At 50.4% G+C, this 24,235-nt stretch overlaps 2 protein-coding genes across 5 annotated transcripts in view; one reads left to right on the plus strand and one right to left on the minus strand.

The window, feature by feature from the left end:
• The window catches only part of SACM1L (SAC1 like phosphatidylinositide phosphatase), a 60,493-nt gene extending 48,254 nt beyond the window's left edge, over window positions 1-12,239 (plus strand). For both annotated transcript variants that reach the window (XM_032317429.1, XM_032317437.1), the window contains 7 exons: window positions 2,185-2,323; window positions 4,288-4,357; window positions 4,480-4,552; window positions 5,276-5,369; window positions 5,485-5,577; window positions 6,503-6,560; window positions 10,363-12,239. In XM_032317429.1, the coding sequence (XP_032173320.1) occupies window positions 2,185-2,323; window positions 4,288-4,357; window positions 4,480-4,552; window positions 5,276-5,369; window positions 5,485-5,577; window positions 6,503-6,560; window positions 10,363-10,499 (664 nt within the window). In that variant the 3' untranslated portion in view covers window positions 10,500-12,239. The remainder of the gene's footprint in view (window positions 1-2,184; window positions 2,324-4,287; window positions 4,358-4,479; window positions 4,553-5,275; window positions 5,370-5,484; window positions 5,578-6,502; window positions 6,561-10,362) is intronic.
• Window positions 12,240-16,227: 3,988 nt separating this feature from the next.
• Window positions 16,228-24,235, minus strand: part of SLC6A20 (solute carrier family 6 member 20) — a 33,156-nt gene continuing 25,148 nt past the window's right edge. For all 3 annotated transcript variants that reach the window (XM_032317458.1, XM_032317466.1, XM_032317449.1), the window contains exons 8-11: window positions 23,888-24,092; window positions 22,109-22,268; window positions 20,370-20,535; window positions 16,228-18,719 (exon numbers count right to left, since the gene is read on the minus strand). In XM_032317458.1, coding sequence (XP_032173349.1) covers window positions 18,570-18,719; window positions 20,370-20,535; window positions 22,109-22,268; window positions 23,888-24,092 — 681 coding nt within the window. In that variant the 3' untranslated portion in view covers window positions 16,228-18,569. The remainder of the gene's footprint in view (window positions 18,720-20,369; window positions 20,536-22,108; window positions 22,269-23,887; window positions 24,093-24,235) is intronic.

The raw sequence follows: 24,235 nt of genomic DNA on the forward strand, positions 1-24,235 counted from the left end.
GTTTCATAATACAGGTTCAGTTAAGTGTTCTTTTTCATACTAAGCATCTGGCTTGTTTTCTTTCCTCTTCCTACCACAAAAGATTGAGCCGCAGTGAATCACTCTGGGCATACATATTCTTACTTCTGTGAAAATTATTTCCAAAAATAGATTCTTGAGAGTAGGATTAATGGTTCAAAGGGTCTGAATAACTTTATGGTACTTTCCGTGCGTGTTTACTGTGTTATTTACCACATTGGCTCCTGGGTTTGTGGTCGCCTCAGCACATGTCTTCACTTACTCTAAAGCCAGAAAAAATCATGTTGTTCTGCCTGTGTGTAGTTCTATCCCTGGCAACCCACGGGCACTTTTTCATGTTAGTTGCACAGTAACATAGTAGAGCTTTTTCCCTCGGCATTTCTGTTTTTAGAAATAATATTTTGTACATATTAAGTAGTAGACTGCAGTTAGTTAAATCTGCTCTCTTTTCCTACGAGGTTTTATCCGGAGCAGCTAGTGAAGGGGGACTGACATACTTTGTTACTGGGCTAGAGTGACACCAGCTGGACTTGGGACACTGTCAGAGGAGGGGGCTCCTTTGGTTTGCTCCTTAATTGCTGCCGTGCAAGAGTGTGAGAAGGAGGATCGACCCCAGGATCTCTCTCCCTCCCCACCCACTGTGGTCCGTGGCGACAGTGGAGCTTTACCAATGACCTGCACATGACCTCTCTAGACATTTTTCCTAGGGGTTTTTGGGGAAGTGGAAAGAATCTGGGCTTCAGGGTTTTACACATCTCATTTTGAAATTTGTTGCTTTAAAAAAAAAAGATTTATATGTATTAGCACACGTGAGCGGGAACAGAGGGAGAGGGACAAGCAGACTCCCCGCTGAGCATGGAGCCTGACTTGGGGCTCTTGTCTCATGACCCTGAGATCACGACCTGAGCCCAGATCAACGGTCGGATGCTTAACTGACTGAGCCACCCATGAACCTGCAAAATCTGTGTGCTTCTTATTAGCTGTGTAACCCAGGGGCAAATTAATTACCTTCAAACCTTGGTTTTTCCATTTGTAAAGTGGAGATAGTATTACTACCTTATAGGCTCAGTGTACAGTTGAAGAAGTAATATTTATAAAATACCTAGTATGTATTTTTGAGGTGCTCATGGGGTGCCAGTGCCCCCCTGCACTCATGGCCACAAATGTACTACACACACCAGCTCCAGACGAACCTCACCAACTCTGCGTGACCCTCATCTAGATTTTTAGCCTTGGGATTTTCTTGGGGGCCCTTACTTTTAATTTTTATGATTTATGATTTTTATGATTTTTATTTGGCCCCTGGTAAATCTCTTGTGTTTCCCTGCCCATTCTGATTTTGGGAGGTAATTGCAGTAAAACTACTGTTACCTGGTGTTCATGGCGTGTTCTGTCCCATGCACTCTGCTGAGCACTTGCGCACGGTGCGTGACCTTATTCCGACCTTGGGGCAGCACCGCCTCGGGTTTGTGGATGAAAACTTCGGTTTGGAGAGATGAGGGTGATGATTCGAAGTTACCCAGCTGCTAAGTTGCCTGAGGAGCTAAGGCTTGGGGCCTCGGCTCTTCCCCGCCAGAGGGCGCTTTGTCCAGTTTTTTAGTTCATAGAATTATCTGGGGAAATGTTAAAAATTAACAAAACACAGGAATCGGTGACCATGGTTGGCTCCAGTGCGGACACCTGGGTGGTGAAGGGGAGAAAGGAAACCTGATTCTCAAATACCCTGTTGAATCTTTTCAACTTCGTAGTATTTGCATATATTACCCATTTTTAGAAAGATTTAAAAAGTGTTCTTAATGCACAATTTCCAGCCCTTCCTTGCTTCTGAGACTCTGACTTGAATTTATCTCAAGGGCAAGTATGTTTATTTCTGGCAAACAGGTCAGGGAATTCTGATACGGACTATGTAGGGTCATGTTTTGAGAAATCTTGATATACAAGGCCATGATGAACAGCTGTGGCAGAGGGGGTCCTGCTTCTGGCCTCATCTCTTCCAGCTTCTTTTTGGCTCTCCTGTCATCCCGCACCCCTGGGCCACGCGCTTCCCGTCCAACCCTTGAATGCGCCGGTTTCCCTGATGTTCCGACGGGAGCCGTGACGCGAGAGGTGGTCGTCAGTGCGTCAGACTGACTGTGGTATGAGGGTGTTTATACAAATATGTTGTAGTTATTTTCTAGTGGACGCGGCCGGCATGGTGGTGACGAGCCAGGAGGGCGTGTTCCGCAGCAACTGCATGGACTGTCTGGACAGAACCAATGTGATCCAGAGCCTTCTGGCGCGCCGCTCACTGCAGGCCCAGCTCCAGGTGCGCGCTCTGTCTCTTCTCCGTCCGCAGCAGAGCCCCAAATGAAAGAAGCTGTGTCCTTAACAACCTTAACAAGAACCATTACAGAAGCAAAGGACAGAAAACATTCACAGTGCTGCCCGCGCTGACCCAGCTTTTGTGTTTTTGTCTTCCTGTCCATAGGTGTGCACATCTCCATACCTGTGGTCAGCGTATGTGTACACAGTTTGGGGGCTTTTTTTTTTCCCCCCAAGATTTTATGTTTAAGTAATCTCTCCACCCGTCGAGGGGCTTGAACTCACGACCCTGAGATCAAGAGCTGCATGCTCCACTGACCGAGCCAGCCAGACGCCCATTTCCAGAGTTGTTAATTCTGCCTTTTCCTGCAGGATTTTGAGGAGCCATAGTTGTTTTAAGAGTTGCACTTACTAAGTTGCTATGTTTTTGGCTTGTAAATTGTACTGTAGAGACCAAATCTGCACATGTTAGTATTAACGTGAATTCTTCCCTTTGGGTTAATGGCTAGAAGTGGAATTTACTGCGTTAAAGAGAATACGCTTTCCAAGAGGGTCGTAGCAGTTCCCCTGACACCAGCGAGCACGATAAGTGAGTCTGTTTCATTGAACTTGGGCCCTCTGAGCTGTTTTTATTTAAAACTTTATTTCCTGTTAGCACAGAGTAGCTCCTCAGGGTGGTTTTCGTGTGCATCTGTTTTATCACTGGCTAGCAGTACTGACCTTCAGGTAAGAAGTTTCCAGCACAATTGCTTTGCCACGAAGCCTGGGCTGTTGAGAAGAGGAGCTATAAATATTTTCTTGTGTTTATCCTTGGAATTAAAAACGTAAAACCCAGATTTCCAGGTCACATTGGCCTTTCTTACGAGGGGCACACAAAATGCACGCCAGGTGGTTTCTTGCCTGAATGGTAACCTTTGTTTATGACAGTTCAGCTTTGTTTAGGATAATTTTGTGACACCAGGAAGGCATTATGGAGGTAGAACACCTCCTTTAAAATGAAGTGCCCTTGAATCCTAAGCAACGCGGGCCAAACGAGCGCTTTCCCTCCCGGAGCGCGCTCTAGTTCGTGTTGTACCTATCCTCCTGGTGCTGTGGGACGGACGTCAGGGTATATTTTTTAATAGAAATGATAGTAGCAAAAACACCCAGAACGGTTTCCAAGCCCAATAAACAAAAGCCTGTTGAACCAAGTTCTGTAATCTATACTTAACTCTTCCACGGGCTGAATGTGGTGTTGTAACACCTGAGCAACCTTCCGAAAGTCTTGGGGCGACGGTGCCAGCTGGTGGGGGGCCTTCAGCCGTGCCCTCCCCCTGCCAGCTGAGGGTCACCATGGGGCTTCCTGCGCTGTCTGGGGTGGGAGCGCGGCTCTGAGGTAGAGATAGTGAGCTGTCAGCTGAGGTTCAGAGGGACGATGGGGACTCTGAGGTGGTTGAGGTCCGAGACGAGGACCCAGGCTGGGGCTCCTAATCTGTGCCCTTCAGGGAGTCCGCAGGGGTATTCAGCATGTCCAGGAGTCCTCTGAGGTCATGTGCAAGGGGTGCTGTGTGTGTGCAGTTTGTGGGGAGATGCGTGTGGCATGCGACACGAGGCCCCAGGAGGGGTGGGGCTGGGGCTGAGGGAAGCCTGGGGCCAGGAGTGGTAGGGGCGCTAGAAGGTGGAGGCAGTGAGAGGTTAGGGGGCGGCCGGGAAGGAGGAGGTGACAGCTGGGGTCTTACTGCTGCTCTCCCTTTGGCCCCTCTGTTCCTGCGGGGCTGGGGCACAAAGTGGGCGCAGGGGGAGGAGTCCTCAGCGGGGAGGCCGTGGTGAGCTGCTGCTCCCCCAGCCCCCCACTGCGTCATAGGCAAGGACTGCATCTCCTGCCTGCAGCCAGGGACCATGTGGTACCGTGTGGGACTGTCTGCTCCGGTCCTGAATCACGTGCGCTGCAGTCGGTCACACTTGCGTATGGTGTGCTTCTTATTCCAGAGACTAGGAGTTCTGCATGTGGGACAGAAGCTTGAGGAACAAAATGAATTTGAGAAGATTTACAAAAATGGTAGGTAAATTTCCTTGATAGAGGCAAAGTTGCTCAAATGGTGAATTAAATTAATAGTTTGGATTTAGGAACACCGGTTGTCACGTAAATCACTGCCTGTTGACTTTTCCGTGTTTTCACAGCCTGGGCTGACAACGCAAATGCTTGTGCCAAGCAGTACGCGGGCACCGGTGCCTTGAAGACGGACTTCACCAGGCAAGCTGTGCTTTTCTAGTAGCGCTGCAGGTCCACAGGCCTCGAGTCCCATCAGGACGCCCCGGCAGCCTTTGGACTGCAGCAGAGCCCCAGTCCCTGGGGCTGTAGGTCACAGCGGTCAAGTCAGGCTTGCTGGGAGGGGAGGCCTAGGTGCTGGAGGGTTCTAAGCCTCCGTGGGTGGTTATGCCATGTGGGAGGCACCCAACGCCCCACAACCCCTCCCAGAGCTCGCCGTGCACCCGGTCACTGTGGTCCCTGGTGGGGCTGAGGCTCTGAACCTCGGCGAAGCAGCTAGGTGATGTGCCTGCGGCTTCCCAGGACTGGACTGGTCAGAGAGAGGGCAAGGCACTGGGGATTTGTTACAGGTGTGGGTCTTTCTCTGCCATAGGGATTCCCTGGGAGCAAACTAGGATTCCTAGTCTCTGCTGTGTTCTGACCACCTAACCTGGGCTGGGTGTTTCTCTTTGCATTTCTTACCTTTCCGGTTGGCCCCCGAGTGTTTCTCTCACTGTGCCTAGTAATAGGTAACATTTTAGAAGAAGAATGTGTATTTCTTGGACCCGCTAGAGGTTTCCTTTGTGAGGTGTCTCCTTTATACTTTCAGGGCTGATTTTTTAAATCTTTGTAACTCACTGATCTCCATACCCCATACTTACTGGCCACAAAACCATGGGAGAATTTAATCTATAGATCTGTAACTTAGAATTCACGTCTTTTAACCAGAACTGGGAAGAGAACCCAGCTGGGACTTCTGATGGATGGCTGGAACTCCCTGATACGGTATTACAAGAACAACTTCTCGGACGGCTTTAGGCAGGTGGGTTTGTGTTTGGTGCCCATGTTTGTGCCTCGGGTGGTCCTATCTTTGTATTTTTCTTGAGTGATGGAATTACATCACACTGGAAGTTACAGATTTTCTTCCTCTGTTCTAGGATTCCATAGACTTATTTCTTGGGAACTACTCAGTGGATGAATTAGAATCTCATAGTCCTTTAAGTGTTCCACGGGATTTGAAATTCCTGGCTGTAAGAAACCTTTGTTTTTCAAGTTTGTTGTTGTTGTTGTTTTAAGATCGATTGATTGATTTGAGAGAGAGTGTGTGCAAGCAGCTGTGGGGAGGGGCAGAGGGAGAGTGAGAGAGAGAGAGAGACTCTCAAACAGACCCCCCGCTGATCATGGAGCCCGACTCGGGGCTCGATCCCACGACCTGAGAAAATGACCTGAGCTGAAATCAGGAGTCAGATGCTTAACCAACTGCACCAAGTAGATGCCACCGTTTTTCAAGTTTTTAAAAGCATTATGTCTGAAAGTGTAGATGGTGCCGATTCCCCTTGATTGAAAACTTTATAATTGTTCTAAATGGACTATAAAAACTTCGTTTCCCTGAGGAGAAGATGAGGGAAAAGAGTGAAACAACTGCGGGGCGTTTGTTTTCCTCTACACTTCATTGTCTTGCTATGCGAGAGCACGTGAGCAAAAGGGAGCCTGGGGAGCATGGAAGGTTTCTCGTTTCCAGAAGACCCCACTCCCTGTCATGATCACAGGTTGCTGGGGTCCAGTAACATGGAAGGCAAGAGTGTGTTTTTGACACTTCTCTCCTTTTTGACTCTTCTGCTCACCAGACTTTGCAGGAGCCCCTCTCAGGTCCCATCCAGTGGACAGAGTGTCCCCAAATGGAGCTGGCTGGTGTCCCAGCCTCTCATGTGGGCAGCCCCGCTCACATAGCCCTCCCGGGTTTGGACCAGAGCCAGGCTTCTTCAGATGTGTCCTAATCAGTCTGAAGACTCAGGCAGCTGTGATTGAACCCCCCCAAATAACGATGTTTTGTTGGGAAAAGATACTGTGTGTATCGGGTTGCAGAGGGTTTTATTCTTTCTCAAGCGCAGCTGACTTCACAGCCTTCGAGCAGCATTCTTAAGTGACGGCGTGTCTCTTCATTTTTCTTTTCAGTTGCCTATTATCATGGTCGTTGCCTTCTCCATGTGCATTATCTGTTTGCTGATGGCCGGTAAGTCTGCTCTTCCTTCACAGCCTCGCGCTGAGTGCGGAGAATGTGGCTTTTCCTTGTATGGTGTCTTGAGATGCCGAGTTCATTTGGCACTTGCTGTTTCTCTGTTAAATTTCGTGAGCAAAGCGAGCAGAGGTGATTAGTCCTTAGATGTGACAGGAAGAAGAATATAGGCTCACAAATACTGATAATCGTTGTTTTGTTTCTTGTTTTTGTTTGTATGTTTTTTTAATACTCATTTTAAAAAATAATTTTTAAATTTTTTATTAACATATAATATATTATTAGCCCCAGGGGTACAGGTCTATGAATTGCCAGGTTGACACACTTTACAGCACTCACTATAGCACATACTTTCCCCAATGTCCATAACCCCGCCACCCTCTCCCTACCTCCCTCCCCTGGCAACCCTCAGTTGTTTTTTGTTTTTATACCTAACATTTAAACTTTTCATTTCTTACCTCTCAAGTGATACGTAAGAATTGTAGAAAATACAGTTAGGCAAGACAGAAGAAAATATTATTCATTATCCTGACTTCTAGAGATAAGCTAACTGCTCTTAACATTTTGACGTTTTAATCTTTGTAAGTGTGTGATTTTTTTTCACAAGTGAGATACACATTTTTTGTAATGTTTTCACTGAGCAATAAAAAGCATTTCCCCATGTTCTTTACTTGTAATGGCTGCATTAAAATCCATTTATGGATATATAGTTTATTTAACCAGCCACCTGTTATTGGACAAATAAATGTTGTTAGTAGAGGAACACACTACTTACCATCACATTTTAGTAGGTTGAGGGGCACCTGGGTGGTGCAGTCAGTTAAGCATCTGACTCTTGATTTCAGCTCAGCTCATGATCTCAGGGTCTTGAGATCGAGCCCCACACCTGGCTCCATGCTGAGCACAGAACCTGGTTAAGATTCTGTCTCTCCCTGTCTCAAAAAAAAGAAAATTTTTTTTTTTTTTAAGTAGATTGATAAGAACTTGTGTTAACAAGGTCTTCACTGTTTCTCTGTTTTTCTCTCAGTATTTTCCTGTGTTACTAAGCTAATAAGCATTTAGGATAAATGTGTCTGCATTAAGTACCTCCCAGTGCTATGGGCTAGGAGTCTGAGCTGGCTGTATTGTGCACTAGGGTCTGTCTTGTCTGAGCCCCACTCATTGGCAGGGCCCCATTCCCGTGCGCCCCTCTCACCATGACCCTTTTTTCTCCCACAGGGACCTTACCCCCTTTTCATCTCCATAGCATTGAGTCCCTTTCTTACAGCACTTTGTCCTCTGACCGCATAAGCACCTGGGGATCTCTTCTTCGGAGGTGGTGTCCCTCTCCGGTGTCCCCAGCACCGGACTTCTCCTTGTGTGTCATGATTTGCATACTCGTTCGTCTTTCCCACTGGATGAGCAACTCTTTGAGGGCAGACACCGTGTCTTTCTCATTGTTTTATCTCCAGTGTCCAGGATATAGTAAGCCCTCGGCACCCTTAATCCTACCCAGCCATGCGCATTCTGGAGGGGAGGCTCAGCGGCTTCCTGGCTTCCTGTTGGTCTCTGCAACCCTGTAATCCCTTGGGGATTCAGCAATGTAGAGGGTCACCACATGGGGAGGGAGCCATCCTGTTGTTACTCTAGGGCAGCAGTTGGCAAACATTTTCTGTAAAGGGCGAGATAATTATAACTAGTCTAGATTTCCCAAACTGCGTTTCATCTCTGTTGCCATTGTTTGTTTTTACAACTCTTTAAAAATGTAAAAACTATTCTTAGCTCTGAGTACAAAATGGACTAAGGGGTCCTAGAGCACAGGCAGGGCTGCGTGGCCTAACTCAGGTCCTGGGGCCGGTTCCGGGGCGGGAAGGAAGAGGACAGGGCGAGCCGGCACCTGCCGCCACGATTCCTCTGACGCCCGCGCTCAGGGCGAGCCGGCACCTGCCGCCACGATTCCTCTGACGCCCGCGCTCATTGCTCCCTCGACTCCCTGACTTCTTTAGAACACTGCCTAGTGGATGCCGTTTTCTGAGAGCCTGTGTCCTGTTGAATTCGTTTCGTTACTTCGATCTGTTTTATATTTTCTTGACTTCCCTTTGGAGCCTCTGGAGAGGCAGGCAAGTCAAAAGACAGAGAGCTCAGCCTGAACAGAGGGGGATAGTTTCTTTGGGGATGGTCCCCGGTTGGGCTTGTGAGGAACTGCCTTTCTTTTTTGTCCGAGAAGAATTTTAAAACTCAAAGGTGTGAACATTAGTGCTCACATAAATTTGTATTTTTTTTTAAAGATTTTATTTATTTATTTGAGGGGAGAGAATGAGAGTGAGCTTGAGGAGGGAGAGGGTCAGAGGGAGAAGCAGACTTCCCACTAAGCAGGGAGCCCGATGAGGGACTCGATCCTGGGACTCCAGGATCATGACCTGAGCCGAAGTCGGTCACTCAACCAACTGAGCCACCCAGGCGCCCCATATGTGTTTTTAAGTACAAAGAGATTGATGCAACATCTTGTGTCAGTTCATTGCCATGAAATGGTGAGCCCTGTGATGTTTAGATAGGATAGTGTCTGAGTAGTCTGTACTTCAGGTTTTTAGAAAATGGGGGAGGAGGGTAGCGTGAACTCCGACAGCTGATGAGGAAGGAGCCGGGAGCCTGTTCTTCCCTGGCGTGCGCCCCCACCATCTCCTGCTCCGAGGGGCTCCCCAGCTGTGGCCCCAGCTGATCCTGTTGCAGGAGAAAAGCAGCACTCGGTTCGACTCGGCAAGGAGTAGGGCAAAGTAGATCTTTTCCCGCGGCTGCTAACCTTCCTGAACTCTAGATGTTGCAAAAATGCCTATCAGAAGTGTTGTGTGCAATAGGTCATTAAAATCTGTTGCTGAATTTTATTTTATACACTTTCATACAGAGTTTTTCTGAAGCGTGTGTTTTGTGAAGTTAGTTTTTGTGTAGGCATTTTGATTGTGGTGAATGTATTACTGATGGCTTCTTGTAATAGGAAGGTACCTGATCTTAAAGTAAATGATCTTTTCTGTGATACCACACAGTTCAGTCAGGTGGCTCTCATGCTGTTGTGTCTGGGCCATGGCCTTGACATGATCTGAGAACTTGTTAGAAATTCAGATTCTTGGGTCCCCTGGTCCCCATCCTGCCAAGTCAGAATCTCTGGGCTTGCCCAGCAGCTGATGTCTTACCAAGCTCTGGAAAGGATTCTGATGCCGGCCAGAGTTCAAGATCCAGTCGTTCAAACCTTAATTGAGAGGTGGTTGTATTTTTCCTGTAGATGTGCTGATCAACTTTGATGTTGTCAAGATTAAACTTTAAATTATAATATTTAAACACTAGACTTTAATGTTGCTAAGCAGCTGAAAGCTGGATCTGGGATCCCATTTATTCGTTAGAGACAGAAAGCGCGTGCACGCTGGCACGCTCGAATCAGGGGAGGGGCAGAGGGAGAGGGAGAAGCAGACTCCCCGCTGAACGGGGAGCCCGAGATCATGACCTCAGCCAAAGGCAGATGCTCGACCATTTGAGCCACCTGGATGCCCCTCTATAAAATGATTTTTATTTACCAACTCTTTGTTTTTTAACAATTTTTCTCCCATTTTTTATTTTAAAAGATTATTTATTTATTTGAGAGAGAGGGAGTGTTAGAGAGTACACAGGCGGGGGGAGTGGGAGAGGGAGAATCAGGCTCCCCACCGAGCAGGGAGCCTAAACTGGGCCTCGATCCCAGGACCCTGGGATCATGGCCTGAGCTAAAGGCAGACACTCAACTGACTGAGCCACCCAGGTGCCCCATTTCTTTGTTTTTTTATATCAACAGGTGACACCTGGACAGAAACACTGGCCTATGTGCTCTTCTGGGGAGTTGCAAGCATTGGAACATTTTTCATTATTCTTTATAACGGCAAGGATTTTGTCGATGCGCCCAGATTGGTCCAGAAAGAAAAGATGGACTGAATTTGTGTCTGTGGAAAGCGGCTTGGCTTGGAAGATTCCATTATGCAGAACTGGAGTCTTTACTGACCCGCTTTCCACATGGACCCAAGGTCTTTCGAAAGCTTTTCTCCAGAAGCCTGGCCTGTGCTCCGTTTGAAGGGAGGATCTACAATCGGCTCAAAGTTCCTGCCTTGACCATCTCTTCACTACTGGGACGGCTCTAGTTATAATTGGAAGCTCTTCTGTAATTAAAAGGTAACCTGAATCCAGCTCCTGGAGCGGAAGGAATCTGTTCCTTGTCAATTTAATCAACTCTTGCAGAATAAGTAATATATTTAAGAGATCTAGCTTCTTTCCGTATTTAAAATGGTAAAATTATTTTTCTAGCTCAGTTTCCTTATTGTCACTGTAAAGGCAGTTCCTGATCGCAAGCAGACTTCCCCCCACATCTTTGAACTTAAAAGGTGAAAAATGAGCTAACGCACCTCTGTTCACACAGCATGAGTCTCTCGCAGACATCAGGTAGTTAGCCAGGGAAGCCCGTGACCTCCCTGTCGGGCAGAGGGGAGCCGGGCCTGGCGTTCCAGTGGTTTCGGTTGGGCCGCTCTGTGAGTCCAGCTTGAACTTGAGTGTAAAGAAGAGGAAGTTCCGATAGACTTTATCTTTTTTAAAAGGTGTAAATGAAATCAAAGAATGTAAAGTCTGTGTCTTATGCTAAAGGTCCAAAGCCACCTCTGTTTTAAGGATTTACCCCAACATGGAGAAGCCCCTCGGCGGGCCAGCTCCTCCCTCCCGGCTGTGTTGCTCCCCTCGGGCCCGTTCATTAAGCCGGGTGAGCCTCCGGGAGACTCTTGGCGGGACGTGGCGTTGCACTTGGAGGCAGCAGCCGCTTTCCACGCTTGGCACCATCAGCCCTTCTCACTCTGGAAAGGTTCGTGTCAATAAGTGTGTCTGAAATTTCGTGCTTCCACATAGTTGGAGTTCTCCGAATCAAGGACCAACTTCAATGTTAATTTATGTGCAGAACAAGCCTGAAAAATACACTTTAGAAGCTGCGCGTAGTTCTGATTATAAGTTGGACTGTATATTCAAACTGTAATTATGAGGTTTAAATATTAGAAAAGTGTGTAGGGTAGTATTCTTGCCACTGTTTTAAAACCGTTCGATTAAATCCTGCTACGATATTTGTGTTGTGCTTGAAAATATGTACATTTTTTTTCAATAGGAAGTAAGACCTTCTGTGGTCCTTCAGTATCTCTCAAAGCGCCTTTATTCCAACATGACTTTTTATTTCCCAACATTATCTTTTATAAACATTAATAAGAGTCGTTGCTTCTAGAAACTCTAAAGGAGGTAATAGCTGGAAGCCCTCTGTAGCTTAAAATCATTCATGAAGACTCCCAGGAGGGTCAGTGATCAGAGCTGCCTATTCTTAACATGTAAATAAGCATAATTTGTTCCAAAGATGAAATGTTTGAAACTTGGTTCATGTCTCCTGTAATATAGTAAGTCAGGGGCCCCTGGGCATCTCCCATGAAGAACTGACTTCCACAACCACAGCAAAGACCCACTGAGAGCCGCCCTGCTCGTGTGGCTCGTGCGGCTCGTGTGGCTCGTGTGGCTGCCCCACAGCAGGGGGACCAGACCGGTGTGTCAGCGCCTAAAAGTGTCCGTATCCAGAGCCCTGCCGTGATTTTATTTCTAAATTCATGTACTGTACATCCTTAAGTGAAAATAAATGTCATACTCTTTTCTAACCACTGTTGGTATCACTCCTATACTTTGTCTTAAAAGGGAGGTTCTTTTTTTTATTTTACAACTTTTTAAAAAAGATTTATTTGAGAGAGAGAGAGCGAGAGCGAGAACACATGCAGGGGCAGCAGCAGAGGGAGAGGGAGAAGCAGGCTCCCCGCTGAGCAGGGAGCCCGATGCGGGGCTCAATCCCAGGACCCTGAGATCATGATGCTTAATGGACTGAGCCACCCAGGTGCCTCTGTATTTTTAGAATTTTAGAACTCACACAAAGCAGTGCATGCAGGGGCTTTTTAGAAAAGTAGACAGTGTAAGGAAGCAAGAAAATTCATACCTTCTCACACCTGCTTTCCAATTATCACTTGAGAAGTCGTGTCCGTGTGTATAATTAATTTTTAATTAAAGATAAAACCAGCAAATGATTTAGTAAAGTATTTTTCCATAAAAAGATATCCCCTGAACGCCCCCCCCCCAACCAAGTTAATTTGTTTCTCAAAATGATAACAGATCTCACCAGCGCAGAGCGACAGTCTTGCCTATTAGAAATTGATCTCTCGGGCGACGGGAATGTGTCCGTGACAGGTGGGAATGCACCTTGGCGGCCCCCTGCCCACGTGGGGAGTGAGACGAAAGGCCTTGGAGATGGGCTGTGGGGTCCTCTGTCCCCGCCGTGAGCCGAGCCGAGCCGCCTCGGGCTGTATCGTGCCCGTCCCCGGCGTCGGCTCTCTGGGCTCCAGCAGCTGCCTCTCCTGCCCAGGCTGCTGAAGGTGAGCCGCCCTCGCAGCTTCCTGCGAAGGGTTTTTCGGGAATTCTCTCCCACGCACCCACCCCTGTGACCGTCTGTCCTTCCTCTGGTACACTAATTGGTGTCTGTGCCGGCTCATCTCTAGCTCCTTGCCTCCTGGGGCGAAGAGAAAGGTCAGTGATGCTCTCATCGCCTGGTTACATCCAGTACAAGTGAGACGTGAGTCCGTGTGCGACCCGTGGTGACTGAGCTCCAGAATGACCAATTTGGTCCTGTTGAGGATTCTGGGACTAGGAGTAGGGGGGCGCTGGTCCCCAGAGTCACGTGACCCAGATTCCTTGGTTCTAACGGTCTGGGCTGTACTTGTGGGGTCAGTTCGGACTGGAATTGGAGGTGCGCCATGGGTGGCATGGGGGGAAGCAGCTTAAACAAACCAAGGTCTTGGAGTTTTATCGTCCAAGAGTCCCGATGTCAGAAGAAAGTAGCCCAATAAGGACGTGTTACGATAAGCTTTTTGGAATGCCCTGTCCATTGCCCTTGGGCTCCCCAGCACAGCCGCTTGGCTTGTAGAAGCCAGCAAAACCTAAGTGCCAGTCTTTCTCGTAACTGAATCTCAGAAACGTCGTCCTGTCACGTCTGCTGTTCTCCGTGGGTTCGAAACCAGTCCCTGGAGGGTTGGGGCATGAGTGCTACGAGGTGGGCGTCCCTGGGGCCGTGTTAGGAGGCCTGCCCCTGCAGCCAGGGAGGAGCGAGACGCTGGGCTGGTGCCCCAGAGAGTTCGGTGGCTCCTGTCAGGTGGTGCAGCTTAGACCAGGACTGAAGAGTTCTGGTAACCAGACACTGTGTGGCACATTAGCCCCCAGAGCAGAACAGAACAGCGATACCATTTGTTTTGCCCCCCAAACCCTGCAGGCTGGGCTGGGCCTGGCAGGCATCGCTCGTCTCTGCTGTACTGGGCATGGGCTGTGTGGCTCCGAGCCTGGGGCCCTCCGTCACCAGCAGCTTGCGTTCACCTGGGAGGGGGCCGGGGGCAGGAGAGAAGGGGAGGGAGGAGCAAGAGGAGACAGACACCGCGGTGTCCAAGGACCTCCCCAGCGCTACCTATACCTCTGGGCTCCCTTCCCTTTGTGGGAGGAGCGCTGGGGACGAAGGCGTCTCGCTGGACAAGTCCAGTACCTCCGTTCAGTCTAAAGTTTCACGTCTTCCCTCCTGTGCTGTTGGGGCCCGTAACAGAATGGGGTCAAGGGGACCCTGCCCCTGGGGAGGCCCATGTCCTTCCTAGGGCCACCCTGGTGTCCTCCCAGAGAGCTTTCCACTGGCCTTGCTTGCTCTTGCTGCATTTCCTCGCCTTACTGGTCGAGTCCATCTTTATGTCCTTACTATCGTGTGCGCACTCAGCGTGATGTTTCTAGGACTCCTCCGCTCGGTGGTCCCATCTGTCATCTCCTCCTGCCAGCTTGTTTATAGTGAATGAATTTATGACAGTCTCTGTGTCCATTCGGATTTGATAGATCCCATGTTCCTTTTTACCCGGTCCAGTCTGATGCTGATGTGATATTTCGGTGGTTTCTGGTCGGTAACTCCTGCACTCGGTCCGGCTGTGCACCTTCCCTATGCCTCCTGGCTCCTGTGGGAATGTGTCTCTCCCTGCTGTCTCCCCGGTAGGAGAACGAGAAGCCAGAAACACAAGAATAACAAGAAACCATTTTCTAAATGGGCTTGTGCCATTTCTGTGCCGAGTGGCTCCATGTGACTATCAGCGCTCGGTATGCCAGACTTCCTAGATTTTTTCATCTAGCAGGTACGGATGAGATACCGATCTCATGCTGGCATTTCTCCAATCACTGATGACCCCTGAGCATCTTCTCGTCATTCTTTGGTCATTGGTGTTCCTGTTTTGTGCCTTGTTGACGTCTTTTGCCGGTTTCTGTTAGATTGTCCTTGATTTGTTGTGAACTTCTTTATATTCTAGAGTTGTTTGTTGGTTTTATGTGCTGTATAAATCTTCTCCCACAGATCACACAGGGCAAGGTGCCCACGTTAAATCCTCAGTGGGGTTCTGTTGCTCTTTGAAGAAAAATCTTAAGCTCTGTGGCGCCTGGGTGGCTCAGTGGGTTAAGCCGCTGCCTTTGGCTCAGGTCATGATCTCAGGGTCCTGGGATCGAGCCCCGCATCGGGCTCTCTGCAGAGCAGGGAGCCTGTTTCCTCCTCTCTCTCTACCTGCCTCTCTGCCTACTTGTGATCTCTTGACTGTTGGATTAAAAAAAAAAAAAAAAAAATCTTAAGCCCCTTGCCTGGCCCACAAGGCCGGACTGACTCGACCCTGCCTACTCCTCCAAGCCCATCTCCAAGCACTCTCCCCATTCCAACCATTGGCCTTCTTTCTGTTCTTTCTCACCTCCGGGCCTTTGCACATGCCATTGACTCTGTCTAGACAGACAGTCCATCCTCAAAGCTCCTCCTCAACCACCTGATTGAAGTACTTTCCCTCTCATACCATCACTTGACCCATTTCTTGCCTTCTTAGAAATGATCACAGTCTGTACTTATTTGTTGCCCATGACACTCTCTCTTCCTTCCCAGAACGTTAAGTGCCAGGAAGGCCAGGGACGATGTCTGTTGTGTTCAGCACCGTCCCCAGCACCTACGCCCGGGACTGGTGTGTAACCCACCAGTTGGTGCTCTTAATAAACACTGATACTGTGCAGGTGAGCCACAGTCAGGAAGAGAAGTGGTTCCCATGTCAGGGACTGGTCAAGGCATTCTGGTTGAGAATTTCCTGTTTGTCAATGATGTTTTAGCCTTACAAGTGGATGTTTGAATCTGTTACTTATTTTTCTTCCCTGGACTAATGTCAAGTAAAAACCGATCGAGGAGTTAATTCTCTGCCCCAGCTTTTCTGTCAATCAAGTGGAACAGCCACAGATTAATCTTTTATGTAACGCAGACAAAAGTCGAACACAGCAGTTTGCATACGCACCCTCTGCCCCCAGCACAGTTGTTAAGGGCACACTCATGCCTACCGTGGTTTCTTATGGTCTCAGCCAGACCCTGAGACAGACAGGCTGCCCAGGATGCCCGTCAGAAGGGTTGAAAAGATTCTGAGGTCACACCTGTTTTACATGAGCAAATTAGACGTTTTTCTGGCTTTTCTTAGGGAATCTGACCGTCCCATTAGGGTCTTCGTACACCGCAGCAGTATGGCTTCCCTGGCCATGTGGGGGAAAACACGGAGAAGGTGACAGAAACGAGACACTGGCTGGATTCTCCTTTATTTGTCATGTTTCCCAAATCAACTTGTCTCTTTACATAATGCAGGAAAATCTTGTGTGGAGAGCTCTTAAAACTGCAGCCAGTACATAACCAAAACCTTACAGATATACTTGTCTAGGGTTTTATTATGGGGACAATGGCTAAACACCAGATAGTTCCGTCCCTGATTTCTTAGAGCTAAGCCAAGGGCCATTATGTCTCTAACATTAATAGAAAGCTCCCTGGAGCCCGCGATCTGGCCATGGCATCTAGGTGACTATCACGTGGACAGGGACGGAACATCGCTTTTCCCCCTCCAGCTCTCTGGGAGGCAGGTGGACGAACGCCAGATGACCACTTCCATGCAATACCCTGAAAATGGTCAACCAAGGATTTTTTCGAGACAGGACTTAACTACGGCTTCAAGAGGATGCTTGAGAACTGTTCTGCCCTTCATGAAGTTTACAGGAACCAGAATAAAACTGAACCAAAACCCGAGGCCTTTAGCTCGAGCACATTATTCTAGAACAGCAGAATTTCATCTGTCCAGCTTGGGGTACAAAAATTATTCTGAGTAGGTGGCTTTTCCATGACAATCGAAGGACTCAAAAATGCTTTTAAATGTTTGAAGGTTCTTTTTGATGTAAGTATTCCTAAATGCATGACCCATTGTGGGGCCCTGGTCCTCGGGCTGGGCTGGCTCTGGGCGGGGCCTGGGTACGCATGGGGAGACAGCAAGCCTTGCTCCCAGGCGGTTCGGATGGGTGGCCAGGGGTAGCAGCAGGGACATACAGTAACTCAATACAGGAATGAGGACGGCGTCAGCCCCCATGGTCCTGAGGCTACTTGGCATTTAGGGCTGACACACCCCACTGACGCCTGGGTGGCCCATGTTGCTAGACCATGACTGTGCCTGTGAGCTTGGAGGGGGGCGGTTCCTCTCTGTAGAGATTCAGAACAGACTGTGCTGTGTATTTGACATGGAGCTGTATGCCCTTCAAGCCCTGGTAGGTAAGGTTTGTTGGCCCTAAACCCTCTGATGAAAAAATCAGAGGACTGAGTATTTGTGGTTAGGAAATGCTGGTGCATTCTAGAGGCAAGTGACTTTTTTTTTTTTAATAATGAGGTGAAGTTGTGAAATATTGATAGGATGGCTATCAAAGAAGGCAAAAGACCTTCCTAATGCCTATTTTTGTTACATAGGACACTTAGAGCCATGAAAATGAAGTTAAAAAACAAACCAAAAACCACCAACAAAAACCCTCCAGCTAATGCCCCAATTAAGTGTCTGTGAAGATGTTTGTACAAATCTACCCAAAGAAACTTCCCTGAATCCTGTATGTCGGGGAAGCACAGAATGTTAGGGCAGGAAGCGGCCCTCTCCGCTTAGGGATAACCTTGACCTACTTACTGCGGTCAAAGACGGGGGACATTGGCACTGTGGACTGATGGCTGTATCATAAATAATGGTGTCTTCAGTTCCAAGAGGCTCTGTTTTATACACTCTAGAAAACCTATGTACAAATAATTTAAGATGGACTATAAGCGATGTTCATGGTCTTTGCTCTAATGAGTTGGCCGCCATGTCCAAATAGAACACCAAGTTGGCTGTACGCTCACCCACAAGTGGTTCTGGCACCTTTTCCAACACCCGGCGGTAGGGGCCATCTGCACGGGCTTATCGGGTGGTTTGGGGTTGTGCACCGTAATTGGGAGGACCAGGCCTGGACCCACCATGAGAGACCTCAGATCTGCACAGAAGTGAGCCCCTTTTGGACCCCAGCAAAAGCTTCCTTCCACCTGGCCAGTCAGTCGTGTTAGTGAAGGACCCAGCAGTTACATATTCACGGGGACTCAAAAGAGACACCTGGTTTTGTACCAGTGACATTCGGCTGTCATCTCAGGCACTTGGAGAAAACCTCTCTTCCAGCTGATCTAAAAAACAACTGCCTTCTCCTATTTTTGGATTTCTTCAGAAGAAATAAAAAGTCACTTAAATTTTATTCCATGAAAATTATAGTCAAATTTCAGCTCACAGTGTGGCCTAATTCTAGGCTTCCCTAGAGTCAAGAAAGCAGTTGTCTTGCAGACTGGTCTTGAAAAGCCTGCATCTCTGGTGACAAGGAGGGGCGCAGAGAGGAGCAGGGGCTGCTCCGCTGGTGGGGTGTGGGTCCTCCCAAGGGAACCTTCTTCCTCCACGGTCCTTCTTGACGAACTCAGGAAGACAACAGGCTGAGTGTTTCTGGAGCAAATATTGTCCCAAGCAGCCAAGGAGATACCGTCTATAAGTCGTAGCTGCCGGACAGGGAGCAGCTGAGCATGGTCTCTGGGAAGCCCAGTCCTCAGGCCGTGGGGGGCGTGTCTCCCCTCTTGAGACAGCGTGTGATGAAAGTCCCCAGGGCCACCAGGGGGATGCACATGATGGAGGAGGCCACCAGCAGCCCGATGACGGCCAAGGCGTATGGAGGGTAGTCCTTGGTCACGAGCTGACCCTGCAAGGGGTAACAGGGTCACCAGGAGGAAACCAATGCAGGCAGAGGTTGGCCTGGTGAAAGGCCGTGTGCTGGTGGGGGGGGGGGGGGTGTCCGGGGCCGCCTGGCTCTGCAGCTCACCAGCAAGTAGGCTGGACAGACCTGCCTCCCTTGCCTTCTCTCTCTTCCGTGAACTTCAGCTCGTGTGCATACAGCCACTATTTTGGCCTTGCCTCTGAAGGATCACCGACAGGAATAATCAAGGGCCTTCCCTTCGGGGCACCGACAGGGACACCTACGTGCAGGGGGCTAACCTGAGCCCGGTGCTGCCCAACAGAACATTCGGTGATGACACACGTGTTCCGTATCGGGGTTGTCCAACATGGCAGCCACCAGACACGGGGCTACTGAGCCCTGGAAATGTGGCCAGTGAGGGTGAAGAACTGAATTTTAAATTGTATGCAGTTGCAGTGAACTCAGATGGGCATAGCCCCATGTGGCTGTTGGCTGCCACCTTGAATGGCACAGCTCTGGTCAGGAGAAACCTTGAGGGACCTCTGGATTCAGTTGCTGGACGCTTCCCTGAATGCACATTAAAGCTGATGAGAAATGAGGCCAAAAAGCCTGTAAAGGCTGCCTTTCCACGCGGGAGCCACGGAACAGCTACGTCCAGGGGAAGCGGGTGTTTGCTGTCGCCCAAGCGTGGTTTGTGACCCCAAACGCTGCTTAGGGTGTGGTGTGGGAAACCAGCCCACGAACTTTCTGTTGCTTGTCTATTCCCTTTTTTTGTTCCATCCTGACCCGTGCAGAAACTGGGGCGGGGTGGGGGGGGGGTGGGCACACTGAGAAGCTGTTGTAGCAATGTGACCGCTTCATCTTCTGTTGGGTATCAGAAGTGATGGGAGCTTGTACGCTACAGATATTCTCCTCATGTCACTTTTCAAGTGCTTCACTGTCCTTGCATTTTATCAGGCTGCTGTGGATTGGGGAAGACATACCCCCATCCCCCAGCCACGGCTGGAGAAGCGCAGCCATGGAACCAGGGCTGGGGGCGCCTTTGGCCATCATCGGTCACATTCTCTATGAAAGCACTTCTGTATCAGGACAGCTGGCCTGGCCCCGAGGCCGAGGGTCCCCGTACAGCCCCTGGCTGTTCGGATGCTGACACACTGTCCTTCCAATTGGGGCACAGCAGCTGCATGGAGCCCCAAGCGAGCCTGCCCTGTCTGTCCCAGCCCCACCCGGATCCAGACCCTGCCAGGATCCAGCACCCAAGTGCTGACGCAGGTCCCCTCGGGCTCCTGCAATGACCCTTCCAGGGGCCATGCTTTCCATGGGTCAGGGACCGGGCCCTCCAGGCTCGCTCTGCCTTCCCTGAGGAGGCCTCAGTGGACAGAGGTCAGGAGTGGGAACCAGCACCTGGCAGACCTTCTACCGGCCTCCAGAGGCCCCCTGGGAAGTCCTGGAAGGGAATCCTACTCTCTTTACTGGAGTACACAGCGAAAAACCAAAGCTCACTTCTGCTGTCCTGAGCTGAGTGTTTTTCATTACCTGGGTGGTGTTTCTGTGTCATGACAACTGACCTGCCCACCCCAGGGAAATGGGTTGGTTTCAGCGAACATAAAGCCGGTGCTAGGGAGGGGATCCCAGGGGGCCGGAGCCGGAGGGTACCTGGGAGGCGTCCCACGCTTGGTACTGCAGGGTCCCCGTGAGAATGTAGTCACTCAGGTAGAACACAAAGAGGCTGACGATGAGCAGGGGGCTCACGCCAGCCCACATGGCCTTCCAGTACCAGTTCAGGCCACGACCGGTCATGGCCTCAAGGTCACCTTCAAATCTGTTTGGAAAATGCAGAGAAAGTCAGGATTATCCATGCTGTAGGTGCAAGAGGGCTCCAGCTTTCATATCCGTTTGCTTAGAAAGATTCCGTTCTGAGCACCACCGATGATCACCTCTTTGGGGTCCCTCTCTGACACCTGGGGAGAGGGTGTGTGGTGTGGGGAGGGGAGAAGGGCTGAGGCCGCCACAGAGTAGGGCAGCAAAGCAACCGCCTCATGGTTATGGGGACATCAGAAGATGCCTTCCTGGTGCCACTTTTGGATGAAGGCTGCTGGTGTCGACCCTAAGGGCTACTCCCCATGGCGGGAGAAGCAGGCATGGAGAGGGCCGGGTGTGTGGTGGGGGGGTGGGGTGAGGCTGGACCGTCACCGGCGGTAGCCACAGCCACCTGCCATGCTTGGGCCTGTGGCTTGTGCTGAGTTCCCACAGAAGCCTGCAGACAGCCACCTGTTCCCATGCTGCTGCTGACCCGGCTGGACCCTGGGTTTCAGGCCACAAAGGCTCCTGTGCTTTGTGTGAATGTGAATGTGAATGCCTGAGATTTTTCAAGATGACACGCTCTTTTGTCCCTTCACATCCCCTGCTCATCCGCCCTCCACCCCCAACTTGCCTGGATAGAGAGATGTGGGAAGAGCTAGCTGGCTGTGGAGCTAACCGTGGCTCAGTGGTCGCTAGATGGCGCTGTCCCCTGGGCGAACAGAGGGACTCCCCTCTCCCGGCCATTCCTGGGTCCTGCTGCTTACAAACTCTGCTCTGCGAGGCACCTTTGGTTTCTCCCTCCCTCCGACCCTGACCACTTAGTACCAACACTTTGCATGGACGTGTGTCCCTTCTCCAGCATCTCCCCTGGGCCCTGCCTTTTGGTCCTCTTTCTGCAACCTTCTCTCTTCCTGGGAAACACCTACCCTCTCAGGGGACCGATCTGTTTCTCCCTCTACACTACCACATCTAGGTGACACACATGTTCCGGTTGACCCAGGACATCCCCAGTGTTCACACTGAATGTCCCAGGAAACCCCTTGGTCCTGGGAAAACAAGGAGAGTGAGTCACTCTAACCCGAATGTCGTCAACAGACAGCAGATGGAGGGACAGATATCGAAGTCTTTCTTGACCAAAAACGTTTTGGACATGCTACACATTATACCCCCTTTGAGACTCACACTGGTCTTTAAGGCTCCAAGTAGTCCTATGGGAAAGAAATGTTGACTCTCTCTTGTTTGTGACGTCCCGAAATTACTTGATCATGTAAGTCCCTTGGTGTGACAGGGGACCCCAGAGCTTCCAGGGGCACAGAGGGAAACATGGCTCAACGGGTCTGGTTTCTAGGGTCATGGCTGGTCCTCCCCACTCCCATTGCAATACAGAAAGCAGAAAGACGAGATACTGGTTGAAGGTGGGAGTGAGGCAGAGAATTAGCTGGGCCAAGGGAAAAACAGTGCCAAGTTGCAGGAGAAAAGTAACGGACTTACTGTGGAAAGGGACCTGCTTTCCTTGTGGGGCAAGGCCTTTGTGGGGGCGTGGCCTTCATGGGCCCTTCCCCCAGCAGGTGTCGGGGGTGGGGCCTCCTTACCTCCTTAGCCCATACACGTAACACACAGCAATGGTCTCCACCAGCACGATGAGCAGCAGGGACAGCGTGGCCGCGTAGTCATTGAATATGTCGAACCAGTAGTTGCCAGACTCCATGGTGAACACCAGGCCGATGACACAGTTGACGAGGCACACCAGACCTGGGGCCATAAGACCACACACTCATTTGCCTGAGACGCCTACACATTCATCCAGTTTCCTATGTGGAGCCACGGACCCCAGGGGGACTTAGCCATGGACTGGCCTCTCCACCTCTGTATGCCACAGGTGTGTGTGTTCAGGGGACAACAAAGGTGTCCCAAGGAGTGTGTGTCTGCACAAGTCACTCATGTTAATTCAGGCAGCTGTCCTGCAGGGGGCGTCAAGCTCAGCAGAAAAGAGAAAGTTGTGGGCGCTGCTGTCTCCCCATGCTGTGGCGGTGGGTCCCACCCAGTCTGTGGGTCTGGTGATGCCATTTACCCCTACAACTCCGCTTCTGAGCTCACGGAGGTGAATCAGGGCACTAGAGAGGATTCATGTCTGGCCAGAAGAGGGAGTAGGGAGGGGAGAGAAAACAGGGAAAGTCTCCCCAGCTCCCACTATACATGCCCCTGGCACGTCTCGTGCATAATATCCTGGGGAGCTCCCTTTCACAGCTGGGGAAACCAAGGCTCAAAGATAAGGAGTACTTTCCCAACATCCCATAGCATCTAAGAGGGGAAGTCAGGATTCAGACAGAAGCCCTTCTGCTTCCAGAACCCAGGTTCTTCAACCAGCCTCCAGGGGCGGACTTCCCCAGGGACCCCATGAAGTATCTGACCCTCAAGCTCCCACCTGCCCTCTCCCCGCCACACCATGTCCCACCCTTCACCAAGCCCCCATGCCATCTTGAGGGGACACACCTCGAGGAAGGGGCTATGTGCTGGCCGGGAGCTAATGGCACATAGCATGCGGCCACAGAGACCACGTGGGAAGAGTGATGCTCAGTGCTAGAAGGTTCTGACAAGGGGTGGGCGGCTGCATCTGGCTGGCGAGGACTTTAAGGGGATGGCATGTGAGCTCGGTGGGATGAGGCTGGGAGAAGGGACGTCCTAGATGTGGTGGGATGGTGTCATCGTGGGCAGGAGTGGGGGCCACTGGGTTCCCCAGACATCACCAGGTATGATAGTGGAGCAGATGGGTGATGGAGTCTAGGCAATCATCTATCACGCAGGCGGGAAAGGGACAGATCGATGGTCCCTTGCAACAACGGGGAGAACCACACCGAGTTTGGTGAAGACAAGAGACATACAGCACAGACAGCGTGATTCCATGTACATGAAGCTCAAGAGCGGGAAAAACGATCCCGAAGCGGTAGCAGTCACAAAGAGGTCGCTTCTGGGGCTGGGAGCGTATGGACAGGGAAGGGGTGGGGAGGGGTTCTCGGGGGTGCTGGCAACGCTCTGTATCTTGACTTAGGTGGTGGTTACTTGGGTGGTTACATGTAAAAATCACTGAGATTGTGTTTAGGAAATGTACATGCTCTTAGCGTTATGCTTCGATTGAAACAAAGACCAGAGCAGATTGTCTCCTGGCCTGAAGAGTTTGGAGCACGACGCTGGTTAAGTCTGGCCTTCCCCAAGGCTGGGGTGGCCACCACCACCAGAGGCACAGGCGAGTCACGCATTCCAAATCCCACACGGCCCAGAGGACGAGAGACCACAAAGGCTTGTGCCCCATGCTTGTGCCCCATGCCTGGCCCTCCCTGAGCCCCACATCCCCCACGGATGGGTCCACTCACCGGAGATAGCCTCCTTGGGCAGGTGGCTGGAGACGACCTTGCTGTCGGTCAGAGGCGTGAGGATGGCCGCCGTGTTCCCCAGCATGCTCCCAATGCCCAGCATCAGCAGCATGAAGAAATAGAGCACTGACCACAGCTGGGACACCTCCATGTTCTTAATGGCCTCGGTGTAGACGATGAAAGACAAGCCGGTGCCCTGGACCGCCTGCCCATGGCGAGAAGGTGGCAGTTACCCACCCAAGGGGCTTGGGACTCCTTAAGCGCACCCGATGCGAAGCAACCTCCCAGGTGGCCAGGAGAAGCCACGGGCAGAGCTGGGGTTTGCCATCTGCACACTGGCCCCTCAGG

The sequence above is a fragment of the Mustela erminea genome, chromosome 1 (genome assembly GCF_009829155.1).
Source record: "Mustela erminea isolate mMusErm1 chromosome 1, mMusErm1.Pri, whole genome shotgun sequence".
In the NCBI taxonomy this organism is placed as follows: Eukaryota; Metazoa; Chordata; class Mammalia; order Carnivora; family Mustelidae; genus Mustela; species Mustela erminea.